This window comes from Saccostrea cucullata, unplaced genomic scaffold (genome assembly GCF_032062105.1).
Source record: "Saccostrea cucullata isolate Sc308-1 unplaced genomic scaffold, CSIRO_AGI_Scuc_v1 ctg295, whole genome shotgun sequence".
Lineage (NCBI taxonomy): Eukaryota > Metazoa > Mollusca > Bivalvia > Ostreida > Ostreidae > Saccostrea > Saccostrea cuccullata.
In genome coordinates this window covers 655,065-676,546 of record NW_026937303.1, presented here as the reverse complement: position 1 = coordinate 676,546, position 21,482 = coordinate 655,065, and the positions used below count along the sequence as shown (strand labels likewise).

The 21,482-nt window shown below is 34.9% G+C and overlaps 2 protein-coding genes across 4 annotated transcripts in view; both read right to left on the bottom strand.

The window, feature by feature from the left end:
- LOC134247828 (uncharacterized) overlaps positions 1 to 21,482 on the bottom strand; it is a 92,188-nt gene that overhangs the window by 12,541 nt on the left and 58,165 nt on the right. Inside the window, exon 1 of one of the 2 annotated variants that reach the window (XR_009987930.1) lies at positions 409 to 1,007. The exons of the other annotated variant lie outside the window; for it this stretch is intronic. The gene's annotated coding sequence lies outside the window, so the exon portion shown is untranslated. Of the gene's footprint in view, positions 1 to 408; positions 1,008 to 21,482 lie in introns of those variants that run through there. 2 annotated transcript variants of the gene reach the window in all.
- LOC134247829 (uncharacterized) lies at positions 7,624 to 20,103 on the bottom strand. 2 transcript variants are annotated; one of them, XM_062730234.1, is made up of 5 exons: positions 19,943 to 20,102; positions 9,522 to 9,667; positions 9,180 to 9,294; positions 8,942 to 9,093; positions 7,624 to 8,387 (listed from the first exon to the last, which is right to left on the bottom strand). In XM_062730234.1, exons 1-5 carry the CDS (start codon positions 19,994 to 19,996, stop codon positions 8,384 to 8,386), a joined length of 471 nt encoding a protein of 156 aa, XP_062586218.1. In that variant the 5' UTR covers positions 19,997 to 20,102; the 3' UTR covers positions 7,624 to 8,383. The 2 variants fall into 2 exon arrangements, with proteins under 2 accessions (XP_062586218.1, XP_062586217.1); XM_062730233.1 differs by having other exon boundaries at positions 7,629 to 8,394; positions 19,943 to 20,103.

The following is a 21,482-nucleotide window of genomic DNA, read 5'->3' as shown; positions in this document are numbered from 1 at the left end:
CATCTTTATTTGTGAATATACGTACGATAAATGTAAAATAAACAATTAGTTCATGAGATGGCTTTCTGCTTGTTGAAATGTGTATTTAACATCCCTACATACTGTGAAAGCACAAATATTGAGAATTTTTCGTTGTTAACAATATTCAACTTTTATATGACTATACATTGAATAGACAAAACAACGAAATTAAATGCCCACGCAAAACAACGAAATTTTATGCCCACGAAAATTTGTGCTTCTACAGTATATGGAGACAGAATTTGACGGCGCACGGCTGCAAATTTATACCTAATTTCGACAGTAAGGGTATTTAATGTCTAAAATAAAGAAGTAATGGTAATGCCATGGACTGCTTTACAATCTAATTCACCCCAAGCCTACCATACTACTACCATATAAAATTACCTGGGAAACAAGTCCTGTGAAGAAAACCACTGCATGTATCCAGGTCTTCATCTTCACCTTGCACTGCGTTATTTTTCTCCGCCTCCTATTTAAATCTAACTTCAAAGCGGAAGGCAAGACTTTACGATTTTGATCTCTTACTATTTAGCTGATTGGCGAAGAAAGCGAGCAAATTGTCTATTGTTCATCAAGGAAGAAAGTGAAAAAAATTCAAATCTAAAATATTTCATCCTATTTCTCAACATTGGGTTTAAAGGTGATTAATGACTGCCAAAATTAGGCTTTGCTGCCTTATTGCAACACATCTGTATGAGTTTCATATGGACTTGTACTCAAATTAAGGTTTGTTCAAATAAAAAAAATATACACTAAATCAATCATCAATCCCTTCTGCAAAACAGAAATTTCCCTATTATGGATTTTTGTTCTATGAAACGAAAGAAATGCATATAAATAACAATATTCAAAATAAAAAGTCCATAAAATAATTCAAAATTGGAGCAGAGCAAACGCGGACCTCCGAAACGTCAGAGGTGCCTTGGAGAAGTGAGCATCCCCTGCCGACTGGTCACACCCGCCGTTTGCTCTTTGTCATGATCGGGAAAAAGCGGAAAAATCCGTAGTCAATTCAGTGTATAAATATGGACTTACAATTTGAATGGAAAACGTCAGTCAGCATTTAACTTAAAGATAAATTGTGTTTTGGTGACAATGTCATTGTATCGACCATAGAACTTATGATATGATGACTTCTAACGAGACTCCTTATAAACTTGTTTTATTAACCTTTTTGTCAATAATGTACCTCATTTTAGAAATTGTTCGTACGTAGTTTATGTTCTTGCCTATCGATTCATCTGAGATATATACACACCGTATGCAGGTGATGAAGGTATATTGCTGTATAATTAAGTAAGGAGGTCGACGATAGAAAAGTTAAAGTCATCACGTTTTTCATAGGGCTTGGTTGTAAGAATACCATTTACATGTATGTCTTTCCATGTAAAATATCCAAATATGAAACAGAGGTGTCAGACTCTGTGATATCTTCTATCTTAAGCCTACCTGGAAAGTATCGACATAAGAATGGAAATTACCATTGTTAATTGTCTTTACGTCGTCGTAATATCGAAATGTCGAGTTGAAGGCCACGGCAACAGCTTTCTTCTTTTCACGCATAAGATTTTAAACAAATTGTGCTTCATATAAACACAAAAATATGTCTGGTAATAACAGAGCGCAATTAGTACCCATGGAAATTCCAATAAATTAAAAAAAACTTGTCTAAAAAACGACATAAATAGTGTCAATCAGAAACTCAAGCATCTTTTTTATGTCAACTTCAGAGAACTTGTGTGTACAATCAGAAGGTTTTTTAATTAAGTTTGCAAATGACCAATGACAAGGTAAGTTAATTTAAGAGTTCCATTTGCTATTGACAAAAGCAGCTGTTAATGATATCAAAAAGCCTGGACTTTGATATTTTTTTTCTCGGGGAACGATTTTGTAACATAAAATTTATAATTTTATAATATTAGGATGATTGTCGGGTAAATTCAAAGAAGTTTGTCTGTAGTGAAAAATAATAATCATCTTCGCATTTTAAAGTTTCACTACTCTTTTGCATATAATCAGTCAATATGGATAGCAGCTTTCAAATGGATCGATGCTCAAATACTTTATACCGAATACGTGGAAATTTTAGCGAGACGCAAATATAGCGTCTTTAAAATTTTTTTTTTACTTTTAGCTAGACGTAATTCTATCATTGTGAAGCAGAATTCACTAAGCGTTGGATTGGTAACTAATAAAGAATGTGAGATGGGTTTAGACCGTCCTATTTCACGGGTAAACTAAAGGTCTAGTACGAAAGCCCAGAAGGCTCATTCGAGATTCATGTTTCGAAATACGAGATTCAAAATTCAAGATTCGAGTTTCGAAATTCAAGATCCAAACTAACCAATCAAAAGCTGGTTCAACTTATGATTACTTCCCTTTGTTACGTTTTTACTATCACGAAATCGTTGAATATATTTATTAAAATGGATCATTTGCTAAAATGATAATGCAAGAAAAAATGTTTTATGTATTTAAACGAAATAAAAATAAAATTTGGATTACATTTTGAAAAATACATATATAATCTTATTTTTCTAATTTAACAAAATAGTAAATACGTAAATATTATATGGTCTAATCGTTGACTTGCTAATTTTATTTCATCAGATCATTGCTGATGGAGAATGTTGCATTTAATTATAATTAGATATGAAATATTATACATAAGATTAGGGTAAAAATTATCCTTATCTACACAATGCACAATAATTTAAGGGTATATATTTCATTACATTTATAAAGGGTATATTTGTGCAGTGAGACTTGACTGCTGAATCGAACTATAGCGTTATATAAGGTTTTATAATTGAGTAAAAAATATTTTAGTATATAAATGGCCATAAAGCTATGGCCAGAGACTAAAATATAACACCACAACGCTATATAGTTCTGCATCTTATTTAGACTCATCTACTATTTGATATAAGATAAAATAAATGCCGCATTTATTTTAATTCATATCGCCAAGCTGTATTGTAGATATAATTTTTAATTAATTCAAAAATGAAATCAAAGCCTTTTTAGATGAAGATAAGTAATTAAATACTTAATTCTTTATGTATTATATCTCTAAATTTGCAGGAAAACGAACGCGATTTTTCTTTTATCAATACTACGTCGTCTTTCAAGTTTCAAGCCTTTCAGTGTGTTGGGAAAAATGGGCATTGCGGGGTGGGGTTATTGTTAACCTTTAGACACTTGCCACGTATTCATAACTTTATTTATATGTCATCAACCCCGTTAACAAAGTAGACAATACAAAAATATATATATTCCCGATATATGTATTCTATTTAATATTTAAAAAGCTATAATATAAATTGAAGTATATCTTGCTGATCAAAAATCCAATGATTATTTAAATTTAAATCTTATATAAATAACACTTTTTCTTCTTGCATTGTAATTTTATTAAATGACTTATTTGTTATTTATATATTAAACTTTATTCCTTGATAGTAAAATCATAATATATATATTCCCGATAGTAATCAAATATTTAACCCGCTTAATATATTGGTTAATCTTGGATCTTGAAATCTGATTATTCGAATTTAAATCTTATATAAATAACACTCCTTCTTGCATTGTAATTTTATTAAATGAGCCTTTTGTTATTTATATATTAAACGATTGGTTAAAATCATAATAAAGGGAAGTAATCAAATCTTGAATCCGCTTCTGATTGGTTAACTTGAATTTCGAATCTCGAATTTCGAATCTCGTATTTCGAACCTTGAATCTCGAATGAGCCTTCTGGGCTTTCGTAGTCTAGAGATAGTTTAAGTAAAACTTTATTACTAAAATTATTTCTGTGGATGCAAACAACGTGGAAATAAATTGACAAATGCAAATAAATAAATAAAATGTACGAATGCTTGACTTAAATGATAAATTGTTTTGAAGGAAAAACAAAACACTATTCAAGAAAACAAATCATACAGTATAAAAGGTTCACTTATCGAATTGTACACTTCATTCTTGAAAGCTAAAAAAAGCATTTTAAATAAAATCCGTGTTATTGTATTAATTCTATGTAGTCCTGCATACATGTGACATAGTACAATTTACGAAAAGTGCTTTTTGATGTAAATAAGATTTCCATATACATTAGTATTTTTATTATTTCACAACAACGTTATAAGATTGTTTATTATGTGCGCACGAAATATTTATACTGATTTTCCCATGTCAATTATCGTGTATTGTTTTGAATTGAAGCTCAAAAGTTTAACTATTTAAAAAACTATCAAGTTGGGAGGGGATTTCAGTGCAAGTTTTCTCATACTCTGATTATTCAAAGCAACCATAGACAAGTCTCATATCATGTCTGACGTGTTGGTCCTCTTTATAAATTATTTGCACACTCATATCAAACATGAACAAACCCCCATTCATGTAGAGATGTCACCATATATCAATGAATGGCTTCAAATTTTGACCTTTACTCGACACCCAGGACCATTGGGCAGTGAGGGTTCTTTATCGTGCCAACATCTGTCATGATACAGGACCTCGGTTTATAAGGTTTCATCCGAAGGGCCCGCAATTTTACTTCAAGTGCTAAGCACATGGCAAAGGAACAGTAGTTACCCATTTTTTTTTATCGATTCAGGTCAGTTTCGTCGGAGATTCGAACTCATGACCTACCGTTAAAGAGCAAGATATCTATAGACTTATAGCTACCGTGAACAGTCGAACATATTTAAGGTTGGATTCTTCTCACATTTCTTGTATTTAAAAATTAATGAAATTTTCACAGAATCAAGAGGACAATATCACTAAGTGATGGTATCAGTGAGATTAAATTTGACCGATTGATATTAGAGGCAAGGTCAGGTCAAGGTCATTACCTTTTTCCTAGACATTAAGAATAAAAAATATTGTTTCCAATCATGCGATCCCTACTTGTAATTCAAAAGATTGAATGTTTTTCTTTTGCATAAAAAGATACTACCATATAGGACCTATAAGGTGATATTACTAAATTGACATGGATCATTTAAATAAAATGGATATTTGCTAATCCGAATTTCCTCTACTTTTCTTAAATTTTTAGGATTTATTAGTCATTTTTATATGCTTCCTATATTTAACTTTTTCCAGTTTTCACATATAGTAAAGTTGTCACATAAAGGTACAAAATGATACAAAAACTAAAAGTTTTGATCGATTACTTAGAGAGAAATAACATTTTATGGATTTTTGGCTCAAATCTGTACTTAGATTTGAAGTCTTTAAAAGGGAACATAGTTCTATTATGTGTGAAAAATCTTATTTATTTGATATATTTTGAAACTTTAGTCTCTTTTTATTAATTTTAATTTAACTTACATTTGAAAATTTCGTCTAGTCTTTGATTGCGTAAAAATTATAATTAAATTCAATTTTCTATAATAATTTTGAGAGGCAGAAAAGTAGATATTTTAGATATTTAGATATTTTCATATGCCACCATTCCGCCAAAAATATAGTCCCTGTTAGTTTTCAAACGCAGTTTACCATTTCTATTTAAAGTTATATAATTGTGATGAGGAAAGAAAAATATGGTCTTTTAAATCTCTTATATCTAAATATATAAGACATATCAACAAATAAACTTTGAATATTCCATCTAGTCAGAAACCAGAGAAGAATCCTACCTTAAAGATAAAATTATCATAGAATCATTCACTCAATAATTTTCTAAGTCTGTAGTCCATCCAAATTGCGAAAGAAGAGATGGGATATTGGCTATAGAAGAAGATAATATAAATTAATAATAAAAAAAAGAAAGAAAGATAGGAAAACAAAATAGAACAAAATACTTAACTCATATTCAGGTAATCTTGAAAACGAAATCAAGATGGAAGAAGATAAATTAAGAAAAAAACGGTCTCATGGAAAGAAGTCAAATTTCGGAGGAAGTAAATCAGAAAAATACTTAAAAACTGACACCTATCCGCTTTTGAACGAAACGAAAGACCAAATTAAAAAATATAGGAATATACCTATGGTGAGGTACCAAAAGACTGTAAAAGCGCGAAAGAAGGAATACAAATAAAAATAGATAATAAAAACATGTATTACTTGTGTCAACCTCAGAACTTTCATTTTGTTTAAATCATAGAATATTTTCAATATCTAACAAGATCTTGCGTATCTGCTTATCCTGGAGATACAACAATCATATTCAGTTGCAAATTTTTTTATGCCAATGAAGTAACCATATATTTTCAAGCACTAATGTGTGGATTTTACAATACTGAATATATTATAAATATTTGTATATTTCATTCTTTACTATTTTATTGCATTATAAATCAAAAAGTCATATATCAAGATTGGGGTTACATCTTTTATATTTCTTACTGAGAGCCAGTGTTCAGTAAGATTACGATCATGGGAAATTTGTCAAAATGTTAACGGCATTGCTTTTGCTGTATGGTTGCAACGACTGATTGCATAATGTAATCTTTCAAACCCCCAATGTGTTGATTTTTTTAAAACAATACACATAGAAGTAGGCGTAGTAAATGACATCGATTATATACGGTAGACCAAACATACATGTCTCTTTTGATGAGGTTTTGTCTAAAGTCGATGAACAATAAGATTTTCATCACATCACGTCTTTTGCTCAGTTTCCTTGAAATTTTTGAATGAGCCATCTGATGTTTCGGAGTTTCGTGTTTGCTCTCCTTCTATTTTGTTTTGAATAATGGACTTTGAGATTGAATACATTTCGTTATCTCCATATCCTTCTTCTGAAAAAGCTTAAGTGTCCAGACTTAGATTCTTAAACTATGAATACATGCTTGTGTTTGCAATTATTGATGTTGTCAGAAAGAGGTTCTTGAAGCCATCACGTGTGTCAGTCTGATTAAAATAAGATATCTGTTACGTTCTGAAATTCTGAGGGTCGCTGTAAAAAGTGAGATCTAGAATTTCGGAGCGTAGCAAAGATCTGATTTTAAGAAGATTGGCTCCTGTCATCAAAAGTATTGAGAAATTACTGTTAAGTAAATTTTTAGAATCTACACATAGCTTAATACAAAATCAAAACAAAAAGGGGCAAAAGATTAGCACTAAGGAGCAATTAATTTGACCTTTTTGTTCTATAATTACGTCTAACACATAAAGTTTTTATTTTACTACTACATCTTTTGAAAAACTTTCACCTTGCATATAGAGAGAGGAGATACGTTTATCAACTTATTGGATACGCAAAAGCATGCTCTGCTTGTTTTCAGGTCTAGTGTTGGTCCAATCGTGCAAGACAATACGACAGAAAAGAGAGAATGGCTTAAATAAAGATAAAGGGTAGTCAGAATAATCTAACATTAAGAAAATAATAATCATACGGAAGTATAAATTACAAACACGTAAATCATTTTGAAAATTATTTATCTTTTTAATCTTCGTCGGTGTCCTTCTAATCTTGGATTAAAATAACTGTGAAGATGTATTAAATGATAAAAAAAGATGATCAAAAGAAAAATGTGAAACGCAGAAGGAATGTTTGTAATATACGTTACATCCTCAAATCAGAAAAAAATACTTTAAAAACTTATATATAAGTGCGATTTTGAAAAGGAAACAAGATGGAGGAGATAAAAGAATGAAGAAAATTGTCCTAAAACGTGATGTGAAAAACAGTACTAAAAATACAGAGAAAGTAAACCATAAATCTGTGTTTGATTAAACAAAAACTCAGAAATTTGACTTTTTATTAAAATATTCGGAAAACTCACTGCAAGTGTTGTACTTATGCTCTCTTCTTTTTAAAATAAAAGTGTTTTTTTTGCTAGAATATTAATATTTTGTTTGAACTTATTATCTGTCTTCAACGTTGATATCAGGTCTAGAACTACTCCTGTCTGTCAGTCAGATCGACATGCTGATAGAGTTTTTATCGTGAAAAGTTTGTGTTCAACTCCTAAACAACTTCATTTCAAATTTCCTTCAGAATTTGTCAAGTTATTCAAGTTATGTCCTAAGCCATTTTACTCTTAAGGTTATGGGTACGTCCAGGTTTTGACGTACTTCTGTTTGAAGTATTGTTTTGATTTGGTTTAGTGTTACACGTTGTAGGTATAGTTGTAGAGTATTCTATCGTTTATTAAAAAGGAAAAGCACAGAAATCTTCATACTTGACAAGATCATATGATACAGAAATAGTTGATTAAGCATTAAAAAACTGAATGGTTCAAAATCAAATAAATTCATAAAAAGCCTTGTATTTGTCAAACCCATGCAGGAGATGTATTTACTGTCTAAAGACAAAACAACGAGGCAGCGGACACAGCAAAAACTAAATGTAGCCATTTCTCTATTGGAGTATTCACACTTTCTTGTCCACTTGAAACATCCAGGATTAACTTTATCCTTTTGGAGAAAAAAAAGAATTTAAACCTGATTTATACGTATTTAGATAGATAATGATTTTCTTCAATCCAGTGTCCTACTTATACATGTATAACAATAGACCCTTTTCCTATGACTTATTTTGTCTAGGAGTTGTTCCCCTTAGCCGCCATATTGTAGGACAACATATCCAGATCCCTTCATTATTCAACGAAGTTCAATTTGTTATATTGGTTAATGAGGTAAAGATAACACTATTTTTCTTATGAATATATGTTTGTCAAGGCTTCTATTAATTCATAATTTTAAAATTGTAAATATTTTCCCACATATATTTCTTGCATGCATATCTAAAATTGGTTGCTCAAAGAGGTAAATTCACTACTCTGCCCTACAAGATGGCGGCTAAGGGGAATAACTCCTAGGCAAAATATGTCATAGGAAAAGGGTCTACAGTATTTGAATTTTATTTATCTATGAACTATTCATTACTTTCTCTTGAACAAATGACTGAGTAACATTTTGCATGCTTTTATCAATAGGAAGGAATCAATCCATTTCCTCTTACCGTAAATTGTTTCTCCCAGGTGCTGTTGTGACAGTCATTTTCTTAGTTGTGTCAGTTGTGTTACCTCTATACTCCTCGTATGTTGTTACCCCAAGATCCTCAGATCCCGTGATGTCCAAGTCAAAGGCATGAACAGAAATATCAAACGACGGCTATGAACAAAAAGATCAAAAAAGCATTAAATAACTGACTGCTTAATACATTGTATGATCTACAGTTTTGATGTACGTATATTTACCTGCCCTCTGATGTCTTTCCAGGAGTAGGAATCAGCGGAGTTTAGTTTATCGGCGAATAAAAAGTTATTTGTTTCGGTAACTCGCTGGTTTTCATTTTTCCCATAGCACTTTTGACTGAAATAATTACAAGAAGAAATCGGATCAAGAACTTTGAACCATAAGAAGATTCTTTTATCTACCAGAATCGTTATTTGTAGTTTGTATCGACATTTACTCTTTCAATTATTCATGCCTGTACTATCATCGTATAATAAAAAGATTAAGCAAATCCAGTCTGCTAGAGAGAGAGAGAGAGAGAGAGAGAGAGAGAGAGAGAGAGAGAGAGAGAGAGAATTCTTTACTATTGTATTGGTTGTAATGGTTTCAAGCAGATCTGGAAATAAACGTCACACTCGTCACACCCAAAGAATAGTGGTCTATCACAGCAATCGGCCGGGTCTCTGTTGTACTCCAATAACTTTACAGACACTTCATAGTCTCCATTAACCTATTATATACCACCAATGTAAAACAAACATAATAATTTCTTATTATCAACTCTAAATAGATGTTCATCATGAGCAGATAAATGAATCATTGTTAAAAAACTTAAAATCGAACTTTTCAACTTTTTACACAACCATTCCCCACGATACATTAAAGTCTAGGCTTTTTGATATCATTGACAGCTACTTTTTCAATAAAAATGGCACTCGTAAATTAACGTCCTTGGTCATTGGTCATTTGCAAAATTATTTTGATAAAACACATTCTAATTGCACACCCAAGTGCACTGAAGTTGACACCAAAAAGATGCTTGAGTTTCTGATTGACAAAATCTATGTGGTTTTTGGGGGCCAGGTCTTCCAACAATCTATTGGAATCTCAGTGGGTACTAATTGGCCTCCGTTATAAGCAGACCTATTTTTGTATTCATATGAAGAAGAATTTGTGCCAAATCTTATGCATGAAAAGAAGAAAACACTTGCTGTGGCCTATCTCAACATTTAGATATATCGACGTATTGTCAATTAACAATGGGTATTTCCATTCCCATGTCGATACGATATATCCTGGTGAGCTTGAGATGAAAGATACCAAGAGGTCTGACACATCTTTTTCAAACTTGGATATTTTACTTGAAAAGACGTTAATAGTAATCTAACAACAGACCTCTATAATAAACGTGATAACTATAACTTTTCTATCGTCAACTTCCCTTACTTGGGCAGCAATATACCTTCATCACCTACAATGTACATAAGACGTTTATATATCTCAGTTGGTTCGATACGCAAGAGCATGCTCTACGTATGAACAATTTCTAAAACGAGGTAAATTATTAATCAACAATTCATTGAAACAAGAATATCAGCAGTCTCGTTTAAAGTCATCATTTCGTAAGTTCTTTGGTCGATAGAATGACGTTGTCAGCAAATAGAATTCATCGTTGAGTCAAATGCTGACTGACATTTTCAATACTTATTGCTAGTCCATAATTTGTACACTGAATTGATGTCGGATTTTCCCGTTATTTTCCGATCAAGGAGCACACGGGGTGTGTGACCGGTCAGCAGGGGATGCTCACTCCTCCATGGCACCTGATCCCACCTCTGATGTTTTGGAGGTTCGTGTTTGCTTTGCTCCCATTTTCTATTGTTTTATTGACTTGATATTGAATACTCTTCGTTTTCTCTATGTTGTTCATTAATTGAAAAAATTAGTGTTGGCAAATCGGACGATTTTTAGTAACCGGTTACTCGCATACTCTTCCGATCGAGTACCCGGTTCATCTCATCTTTTACTGTCGGTTCTAATAAAACACAAAGGTATTGTGAATTAACTTTATTTATAAACTTATAAAGTTATTAATTTTGAATATAATTATAATCAAAAAATTAATTAAATCAGAAGAAAAATAAATATGCAATGTTTCACGCTATTTTACAATCCCCCGATATATGTCAGAGATCAAGGAGAATAATTATCAAGAAATTTGAAGTCACGATAACTCCAATTCACATTAATTACATTTTACAGGTATAGAATCAGCTGTTCTTTTAAAATACTTCCAAGTTATACATGTCTTTGGCGGCATCTAAATCATTTAATGAGGGAATTATAACTTGGGTCTTCAAAACTTGTATAACCTGCTGGCAATCCAATTAAGCTATCAACTAAGTTGAAAACCAATTGTATTAGTGAAACCATAGATCATTAAGTCTAACGGTAAAGAAAATTAGAGAAATGTTTATTTGCACACTTATAAACAAATTAACATTTTATTTTTTAGATTTACCATATAAGATGAATCCGAGTTAGCAGTTTTACTAACCGATACTCGCATCGTTCGACGGTTAACCGGTTAACCGGGTACTCGTTGCCAACACTAGAAAAAATCCAGAGAGACACTAATAAAGAACATTAAACATATCACTTAAATCTTGACTTTGATGAAGCTTATGCATCAACAGTTTTGAAGGCAAATGTGAAAGAAATTAGAGATGGCTTGAATATTGAATGTTTTATGTCCCATTCGAGAATTTATCTCTCAAATAGAGCCGGTGAAGGGCTTTAACTTTTGACCTTTACTCGGCACTCAGAGCCATTGAGCAGTGAGGAATCTTTTTCGTGCCAACGTCTGCCGTGACACTGGGCCTCGGTTTTTAAGGTCTCATTAGAACGGCCCGCAATTTTTACTTCAAAGTACAGAGCTCATGGCGAAGGAGCAGTTGCCACCCATTTTTATTGACTTAGGTCCGTCGCGGCCGAGATTCGAACTCACGACCTCCCAATCACGGACCGAGTGCTCTACCGAGATATCCTGTACGGTGATAGGCTTGAATAAAGACAAAGGGTAGTCTGAATAATCTAAAATTAAGAAAAAATAAGTACATGTATACGGAAGAATAGAATATAAACACGTAAATCATTTTGAAAATAATTTATCATTATAATCTGACGTCTATGTCTTTGTAATCTTTTGGTGAAAATCAATGTGAAAATGTATTAAATAATAAAAAAAAATTATCGAAAGAAAGATATGAAACGCTTCTTTTTAGAAGTACATTTCATCCTCAAATCAGAAAAAAAGTATTTTAAAACACTGATGTAAGTGCGATTTCGGAAAGAAAAAAAGATGAAAGAGATTCAAGAAGGAAGAAAAATTTGTCCTAAAACGTGATGTAAAAAATACTAAAATACATATTTGTTTGATTAAACAAAAAGTCGGAATTTTGACTTCTTATTAAAATGCTCGCAAAATTCACTATAAATAATATACTTATGCTCATCTTTCAATCAAACAGAGTTTTTTTTGCTAGAATATCAATTCTTATTTTGTTGTAACTCTTTATCTGTCTTCAACTTTGATATCAGGTCTAGAATCACTCCAATCTGTCCGTCAGATCGACATGCTGATGGAGTTTTTTTTATTGTAAAAATTTTGTGTTCAACTCCTAAAGAACTTCATTTCAAATTTCCTTCAACTTTCTTCAAGTTATGTTTTTAAACCATTTACCATTAATGTAGTTAGGATACGTCTTGGTTTTGACGTACTTCTGTTTGAAGTATTGCTTTGATTTGGTTGTGTGTTCATTAACAAGTTTGTATTTGTGGACATTGTTTCAAAGATTTTAAAGTGAAATGGTTGGAGGAGTTACCTCCCGTTACTTGTTTGTATTATAATAGATAATCAATGTAAATATTGTAATTAATTGGTCAATTGACAAAAGATTATACAAGTATTATTGATAAATGATGTTCTGTTAGAAAATAATAATAGTGTTGGCAAAAGAAAGGCAATTTGTTGTATTTTGCTAATATAATATCTGAAAACTTATGATCATTGATTAAGTGGAGGTACAAGGGGGCAGTACAGCCAACTGGCTTGCGTCTTCACTTTGGTACAGAAACCAGTTGCTGCATCAATCATATCGGATTGTGCAAAGTTGCCGTAGTCAGTGACTAGTTAAAATAGAGCTGTGTGACGTTAGCTATAGGTTTGTCGTTAAGACAGAGAAGCTCTTACAAGTTAAATCATACTGTGTAAGTATATTGTAGCCACTTTACTAGAGTTGTATAGGCAACTTGGTAAGCAGTAAGACACCAGGCAGGTGTTAAAGGCTAAATCAAGAGGCACCAGGCAGGTGGCTGTTGACTTGTATAGTCAGTGGTATAGTGAGGCAATTGTCATATGGCACCAGGCAGGTGCCGGTATTAACTGAAGATATATAATTGTACAAAGCACTTAGGTCATTTGATTTAAAGACACCAGGCAGGTGTCATATTATTATCTGTATATATTGCATTCAATCATATCCCCAGTAAAACTCGGTAATCCGAGCACGGACCTACTGACCGCTCAGGTCCGACACGTTACAAAAGTGGTGGCAGCGGTGGGATTTTACTGGAGGTATGGCTGAACGTAATAAATCAATTGAAGATAGTCTAAGGGAATCATTAGATAGGATGGAAGAAAAGCTAAAGAGGTATCACCTTGACCAGTCGACGCCTATATCTAGGGAACATGACCAAGTGACAAGCCGTGCGGTGGGCTTGCAACTCATCGGTCAGATGACTCATTTGATTATGACAGAACATTGAGAATCATCTCAGAAAACAGATCACAAGGAAAGAAAAGTACAATGAGTCATTGGGATGAAGAGAAAGAAATAAGGGACACACCGTCCAGACGTCCATATGACGGAGTAAGACCAAAAGTCCGATTTGCCGATGATTGCCATGTTGCAGAGAAACAGTATGACAGCTGGTCATTAGACAACTTGGCTAAAGGGACACACACGCGACAGTCATCCCCTGATCCATATGTCCCTGACCCATATCGTCAGACGGAAAGAGACGATAGAGAGAGAAAGCTCACAGTCAAGCCAGCTACATACGATGGTTCAAGCTCCTGGCTGGACTACAAGTGTCACTTTGAGGCTTGTGCCAATGTGAATGGTTGGAATGAAGAGAAGAAAGGATTGTTTCTAGCCTTATCATTACAGGGTCAAGCTCAGGCTGTCCTTGGCGATTTACCAACTGACAGAGGCCAACATTATGATACACTTGTAAGGTCTCTGCGAGAAAGGTTTTCTCCTCCAAACCAAACCGACCTATACCGGATACAACTTAAAGAGGGGAGACAAAAACCAACAGAGACACTCTCTGAATTAGGCCAGAGCATCAGACGATTGACCAACTTGGCTTATCCAACTGCACCAGGTGAAGTTCGTGAGACACCGGCAAAGGATCAATTCATTGATGCATTGATTGATTCTGAAATCCGCATAAGAATCAAACAGTCACGCCCTGCCAATTTGAATGAAGCAATTAGCCTTGCTGTAGAACTGGAGGCCTATAACAGAGTAGAGAGGAGAGACAGAGAACTCAAAGGTCATTTGAGAGCAGCTTTTGTTGAAGAACAACCTGACAAATGTAATAGTGGCCAACTTGCTATTTGGATGAAATCTATTAAAGAGAATATGAAAAGCATAACTGAAGAGCTCAGGGAACTTAAGGTCTCTAACCAGAGAAGACCTTACGACAATGGATACAGAGAGACAGGGGCAAGTGGTAGAAAGCAGGAGATAAGATGCTATGAATGCAAAAATCCAGGACACATCAGGCATAACTGCCCTCAGTTGAAGAGAAGGCAAATGCAGTCAGATGACATGTCTGGAAAAGTATCTATGAACCAGGCCAGCGGAGATGGAAAAAGAGCATCAGGACCACAGGTGTCCATAAGCCTCGGTTCATCTATAGAGGAGTGTGGGTTGTACATAGATGTAAATGTTCAAGGGGTAAAAGCTTAGTTTCTAGTAGACACTGGTGCTACTGTTACCCTTGTTTCTGACACATTGTACAAGAAGTTGCCAGCATCTGTGAGACCGAAGTTACATGAGGTAAATCAGACCATCATGTCGGCCAATGGCACTGATCTGTCTGTTCATGGGAAGGCAGAATTCAATATTAACATTGACCAGTTGACATACCACAATGAGGCAGTGGTTGCTAACTTAAAGGCAGATGGCATATTGGGCCTAGACTTTATGAAAAGAAATCACTGCAAAGTCGATGTTAGCAACGAAGTTCTGGATGCCAATGGTCATGTTAAGAGAATGACAATAGAAGGTTCACTTGGATGTTTTAGAATAACAGCAGCTAAGACGGTGAGCATTCCGCCAAGGATAGAGATAATTGTTCCCGGTAAAGTGTGCGTTCCAGAGGGTTCAAGTCTGCCATACTGCGAGAGTATCATTGAACCAGTTGACAAGTACAACAATCAGCAGAGCACACTAACTGCGAGAACAGTGGTAAATCCCCAAGAAACTGTGCCAGTTAGACTAATGAATGTTGAAGAAGAGTCAAAGGTAGTGTACTCTGGGACCGTAACTGGTCAACTTGCTGAAATAGACACAGTGAAGGACTCAATTGTAAATAAGGAATCAGCCACTACCAACGTTCTGCGCAAAGATTTAGCTGATCTACTTTATAAGAGTAAGGACAACATGACTCCTACACAGTTGAAGCGGGAAGAAGGCTTTCTATTAAAATATACCAACTTGTTTGCAGAAAATAGCTTGGACTTTGGCAGGACAGGAATAGTCAAGCATCATATCGACACAGGTGACAGTAGACCTAAACAAAGACCACGAAGGGTACCAGCTCACCTGACAGATGAAGTAGACAAAAACATAGACGACATGCTTGAAAAAGGTGTCATACAGCCTTCCAACAGTCCATGGTCCTCACCAATAGTGTTGGTGAGGAAGAAAGATGGGACGTATGGGTTCTGTATTGACTACCGCCGCCTTAACAGTTGCACTATACAAGATGCATACCCTCTCCCGAGGATTGACGAGTCACTTGACCAGTTGTCTGGGTCGACCTGGTTTCCGACACTCGACCTCTGCTCAGGCTACTGGCAAGTTGAAATGGCATCTGCAGACAAACCAAAGACCGCCTTTACCTCAAGACGAGGCTTGTTGAAATTCAACGTTATGCCGTTTGGCTTGAGTTGTGCCCCGGCAACTTTCGAACGCCTCATGGAGAGCGTCCTTGCCGGATTGCAATGGGACATTTGTATGATATACCTAAACGACATAATTGTCACTGGCAAAACATTCGAACAAATGCTTGACAATTTGGAAAAGGTATTTGAAAGACTGAGAACTGCCAATCTAAAGCTGAAGGCCAAGAAGTGTTGTCTATTTGCACGAAAAGTAACATATCTCGGACATGTTGTTTCAGAACAAGGGGTATCAACATACCCGAACAAGATAGCAGTTGTAAAAGAGTGGCCAATTCCTGCTAATGTCACAGAGCTTAGGTCATTTTTGGGCTTGTGCGGATACTATCGGAGATTTATCAAAAACTTCTCTGCCACTGCCAAGTGTCTGCATATTCTAACAGAGAAGGGGAAACCATTTGCATGGACAACAAGAGTGCCAAGAGGCATTTGATTGTCTGAAAAACCATTTGGTTCAGTCCCCAGTGCTAGCCCATCCAGATTTTACTGTTCCATTCATATTAGACACAGATGCTAGTGACCAAGCGATTGGGGCAGTGCTCTCATAGAATGTAGATGGAAAGGAGCATGTCATAGCCTATGCCAGTAGAACACTAACGAAATGTGAACGCAGATACTGCGTTACAAGAAAGGAACTTTTAGCAGTAGTGCATTTCGTTAAGCATTTTAAACACTACCTTTATGGCAAAGAGTTCTTGATTCGCAGTGATCATGGTTCGTTAAGGTGGCTGATTAAGTTACTAGCCAGATGGTTAGAAACCCTTAGTACATAGAAGTTTCAGATCCAACATCGACCTGGCATACAACATAGAAATGCTGATGCCTTGAGCAGAGTACCTTGTCGACAATGTGGTTATGACCCTGATTGGGAGAAATCAACACCAGATGATAAGAGTGTTCAAGATGCAAATACAGTGACACATGTCAATGCAGCTCTTCCAGTCAACTCAGGCAGAGAGCCTTGTCACAAGATTCAAGAACTGCAAGGCAAAGACAGGGACCTTAAATTAGTGAAAGGCTGGCTGCAAACAAAGAGTCGACCTTTGTATAATGAAATAAGTGGACATGGGTATGTCATAAGATCCCTATGGTCGCAATGGGAAAGCCTTTCCATTGAGAATGACATCTTGTACAGGAGACACCAAGAGGACAGTGGCAAGTCATCTTGTCTACAGGCAATAGTACCCAGCAGTGAGCGTAGGACAGTATTGCAATACTGTCATGATATTGAAACAGCTGCTCACTTAGGTGTGGCTAAGACACTGGCACGCATCCGACAAAAGTACTATTGGCCAGGTCTTCAGGCAGACACAAGAGCCTACATTGCAGGCTGCGAGAAGTGCTCAAAGAGAAAGAGTCCTCAGAAGAAAAAAGAGCACCCATGACAATTGTCGAGAGTGGAATGCCTATGGACAGAATCGCTACCGATATCCTCGGTGAACTGCCCATGACTGATAATGGCAACAAGTACATCCTTGTTATATCCGACTATTTCACCAAATGGACGGAAAGCATCCCAATGCCAAACATGGAGGCTGCAACAGTTGCCAAGATTTTAGTCGAGGAGGTAGTATCGCGATTTGGTGTACCTTCCAGTATACATTCAGACCAAGGACGCCAGTACGAGAGTGAGCTCTTTTCAGAAGTATGCCATGTCCTGCACATAAAGAAGTCTCGCACCTCGCCTTACCATCCCCAGAGCGATGGCATGGTCGAGCGCTTCAATAAGACCCTTGTCATGATGCTAAGCCCTTTCGTCAATGAACACCACTCAGACTGGGATAGATATTTGCCTAACGTCATGATGGCGTTCCGAGAATCTGTGCACGAAACGACTAGGTTCACTCCCAACTTCATGATGTTTGGTCGGGAGGTATCAACCCCACTTGACATTATGTACGATATGCCCAATGCAGTCAAATACATCCCTAGTAATCAGTGGGCTTGGCATCTCAAGGAGACAATGGAAGATGCCCATAGACATGTTAGGGAAAATATAAAAGCGGCCATGATCAGACAAAAGAGATATCATGACCAGAAGTTATCCTGGCAGCAGTTTAAAAAGGGTGACGAAGTATGTCTTTTTCCCTGTCCGGAAAGCAGGATTGTCGCCGAAGTTTACAAGCTACTGGCGTGGTCCATACGAAGTCTTAGACAAAATGACAGACATTACCTACAAGGTAAACTGTGGACCAAGAGGCAAACCACAGATTGTGCATGTGGACAGATTGCGTCTCAAACGTAGCCAGACGTTGAGAGATGAGGTTGTAGAGGACAATAGTCCTCAAGAAGACACTGGTCGAGACACGGAGAAAAGTGTAACTGACAATGAAAGCAATGACACAGACGCACCTCCAACTGATGACAATTTTGATATTAATGGGGGTGGGGCAAGAATCAGAAGACCGCCTATCTGGTTGCAAGACTATGTGTTAGATTAAGTGAACACCGAGTGAGTAAATGTAAATACTTAACCATTTCCTCACTTATTTTGCCATGTTGTAAAGGTCATGCGGGACGCATGTTCTTAAGGGGAGGGAAGTGAAATGGTTGGAGGAGTTACCTCCCGTTACTTGTTTGTATTATAATAGATAATCAATGTAAATATTGTAATTAATTGGTCAATTGACGAAAGATTATACAAGTATTATTGATAAATGATGTTCTGTTAGAAAATAATAATAGTGTTGGCAAAAGAAAGGCAGTTTGTTGTATTTTGCTAATATAATATCTGAAAAACTTATGATCATTGATTAAGTGGAGGTACAAGGGGGCAGTACAGCCAACTGGCTTGCGTCTTCACTTTGGTACAGAAACCAGTTGCTGCATCAATCATATCGGATTGTGCAAAGTTGTCGTAGTCAGTGACTAGTTAAAATAGAGCTGTGTGACGTTAGCTATAGGTTTGTCGTTAAGACAGAGAAGCTCTTACAAGTTAAATCATACTGCGTAAGTATATTGTAGCCACTTGACTAGAGTTATATAAGCAACTTGGTAAGCAGTAAGACACCAGGCAGGTGTTAAAGGCTAAATCAAGAGGCACCAGGCAGGTGGCTGTTGACTTGTATAGTCAGTGGTATAGTGAGGCAATTGTCATATGGCACCAGGCAGGTGTCGGTATTAACTGAAGATATATAATTGTACAAAGCACTTAGGTCATTTGATTTAAATACACCAGGCAGGTGTCATATTAATATCATCTGTATATATTGCATTCAATCATATCCCCAGTAAAACTCGGTAATCCGAGCACGGACCTACTGACCGCTCTGGTCCGACACGTTACAAAAGCAAATCTTCACAAGCTGACAGTATTTTGAATGTGCTAATAATATTTAAGGTATTTGCGCACATTTATTGATGCACGTTTATAATAGTTTTTCTTCCCACGATTTCTATGCTTTGTTTTGGCTTCCATTGATATAGTAAACGTTAATAATTTTCATATAAGTATTTTTCTTCAGAAAATTCTTGAATTATTAGAGTAAAGTAAGAAATATCCTTTGTAAAGCTTTACATATGAATAAATCATGATTAATTGGTATGATACTCTTAGTTAAGCTTTTATTTTAAATAGTATTTTAACAATTCATTTTATTTTTTCCTATCCACAATAACTTTTTAAAATATCTTTTTGAAAAAGATCTCACATAATGTTAGAGTATGTATTTTTCTATTGACTATTTAAAAAAAGACAAATTATTATGCTCAATTCACTTCATATAAACATTTATATCGTCTAATGTTTACCTGAAAAATAAAGCCAGCGAAGAGGGAAAATATTACAAAAATCCAGGCCTTCATCCTTCTTCTGTATTGCTAATGGTATTCTAGGTACACCGTACAAAGCCAACTTTCTTACTAAGACAAGATTTTTCACAACTTTTCTTTTATCCCCTTCTTTACTCAAGTTTTTAAAGGAAGTGCCTAGGAGATAAAATCGCCCTTGAAGATTGAAGTGAGATATGTACTTTATAAATAAAATTAATTTCAGTACAATATGAATCGGTAACGTAACGATCTTCTAATAAAACAAATAAGTGTATCTCTACCATTCTCTATGGCCATGTTGTGTTGGGTGGCATCCTCTGCCAAACGGGCTAACTCAAACTCTGCTTCTTGTCACGAACGAAAAAAAGGAAGAAAAATTCGTAGACATTTCCGTATGAAAAAAATTACCTAACAATTAGTATGAGAAACGTCATTCAGTATTTGACTCAATGATAAATTGTATTTGCTGACAAGATCATTATATCGACCATAGAACTTGTAAAATGATGACATAAAGCGAGACTGATGATATTCTTGTATCTTCAACTTGATTGTCAATAACTTACCTCATTTAATTAAGAAACTGCTCGTACGTAGAGCATTCTTTTGCGTATTGTGTCAACTGAGAGATATTCCTGTACCCATATGAAAGTGTTAAGGGTATTTTGTAAGTCTGCCCGACAGACGATAATCGACGTCGAAGGGATTGTCTGTGTAGGTTAAAGCTTTTGATGAATTCAGAAGAAAAATCTCCTTTCGATTGCTGACCTTGAGTTTTTGCGCTTTTTTCTAATTCTAACAGTTTTTTTTATTTGTAACACTGAAGCAGTGATCATGATATGATTCTGTTGATAATTAAAGTATGATTGAACAATGAAGTTAAAAATTGTCAATTTTCTTTATATTTACATTGATCACTTATCAACAAATACAATTTATCATTGAGTCGAATGCTGACTGACATTTTCATAAAATAATATTTTTTATTTTTCATTTAAGTACCAGTCCGAATAAAAATCAGACAAAATGGGTATAAAAGTGATATATGCCTAACAAATAAGGTTTTGCTGTCTTCATGTATAACTTTTTGTATGATTTTTATGTATTTGTATCATAAGTATACATATGTTATATCATAACATTTACTAAAGAATCATTTACCAAACAACATTTATCAATAAACTGAATATTAGTCTGATGATTCAAGCAGTGTTTAAGAGGAAAATATTATTGAAATTTTTCAGTCATTGTAGGCCGGAAAACGGCTTATAGAGAATGAACCTTTGTTTATAAAACTTACACATTCAATTATCTTTTTGTATCAATATGTATTTTTCTATAAAATGTTCTTAAAGAAATTCAGTATCATTGCATAACATCAGAGTATGTTATCATACTACAGGTTTGGGGTATTGCTAAATATAATAAAAATGTATTGCAATGGAAAACATTAAATCAAAGTAATGCTAGTAATATGTAATGCAAAAAATCTACATTACTTGAAATGGTGATGTAATGC

Coding starts and splice junctions, on each gene's coding strand:
- LOC134247829 (XM_062730233.1), bottom strand. CDS start 19,996: ATGAAGGCCTGGATTTTTGTAATATTTTCCCTCTTCGCTGGCTTTATT. Junction 9,668..19,942: donor TCGCTGGCTTTATTTTTCAG/GTAAACATTAGA, acceptor GGTATATAATAG/GTTAATGGAGACTATGAAGT. Junction 9,094..9,179: donor GGAAAGACATCAGAGGGCAG/GTAAATATACGT, acceptor TTTTGTTCATAG/CCGTCGTTTGATATTTCTGT.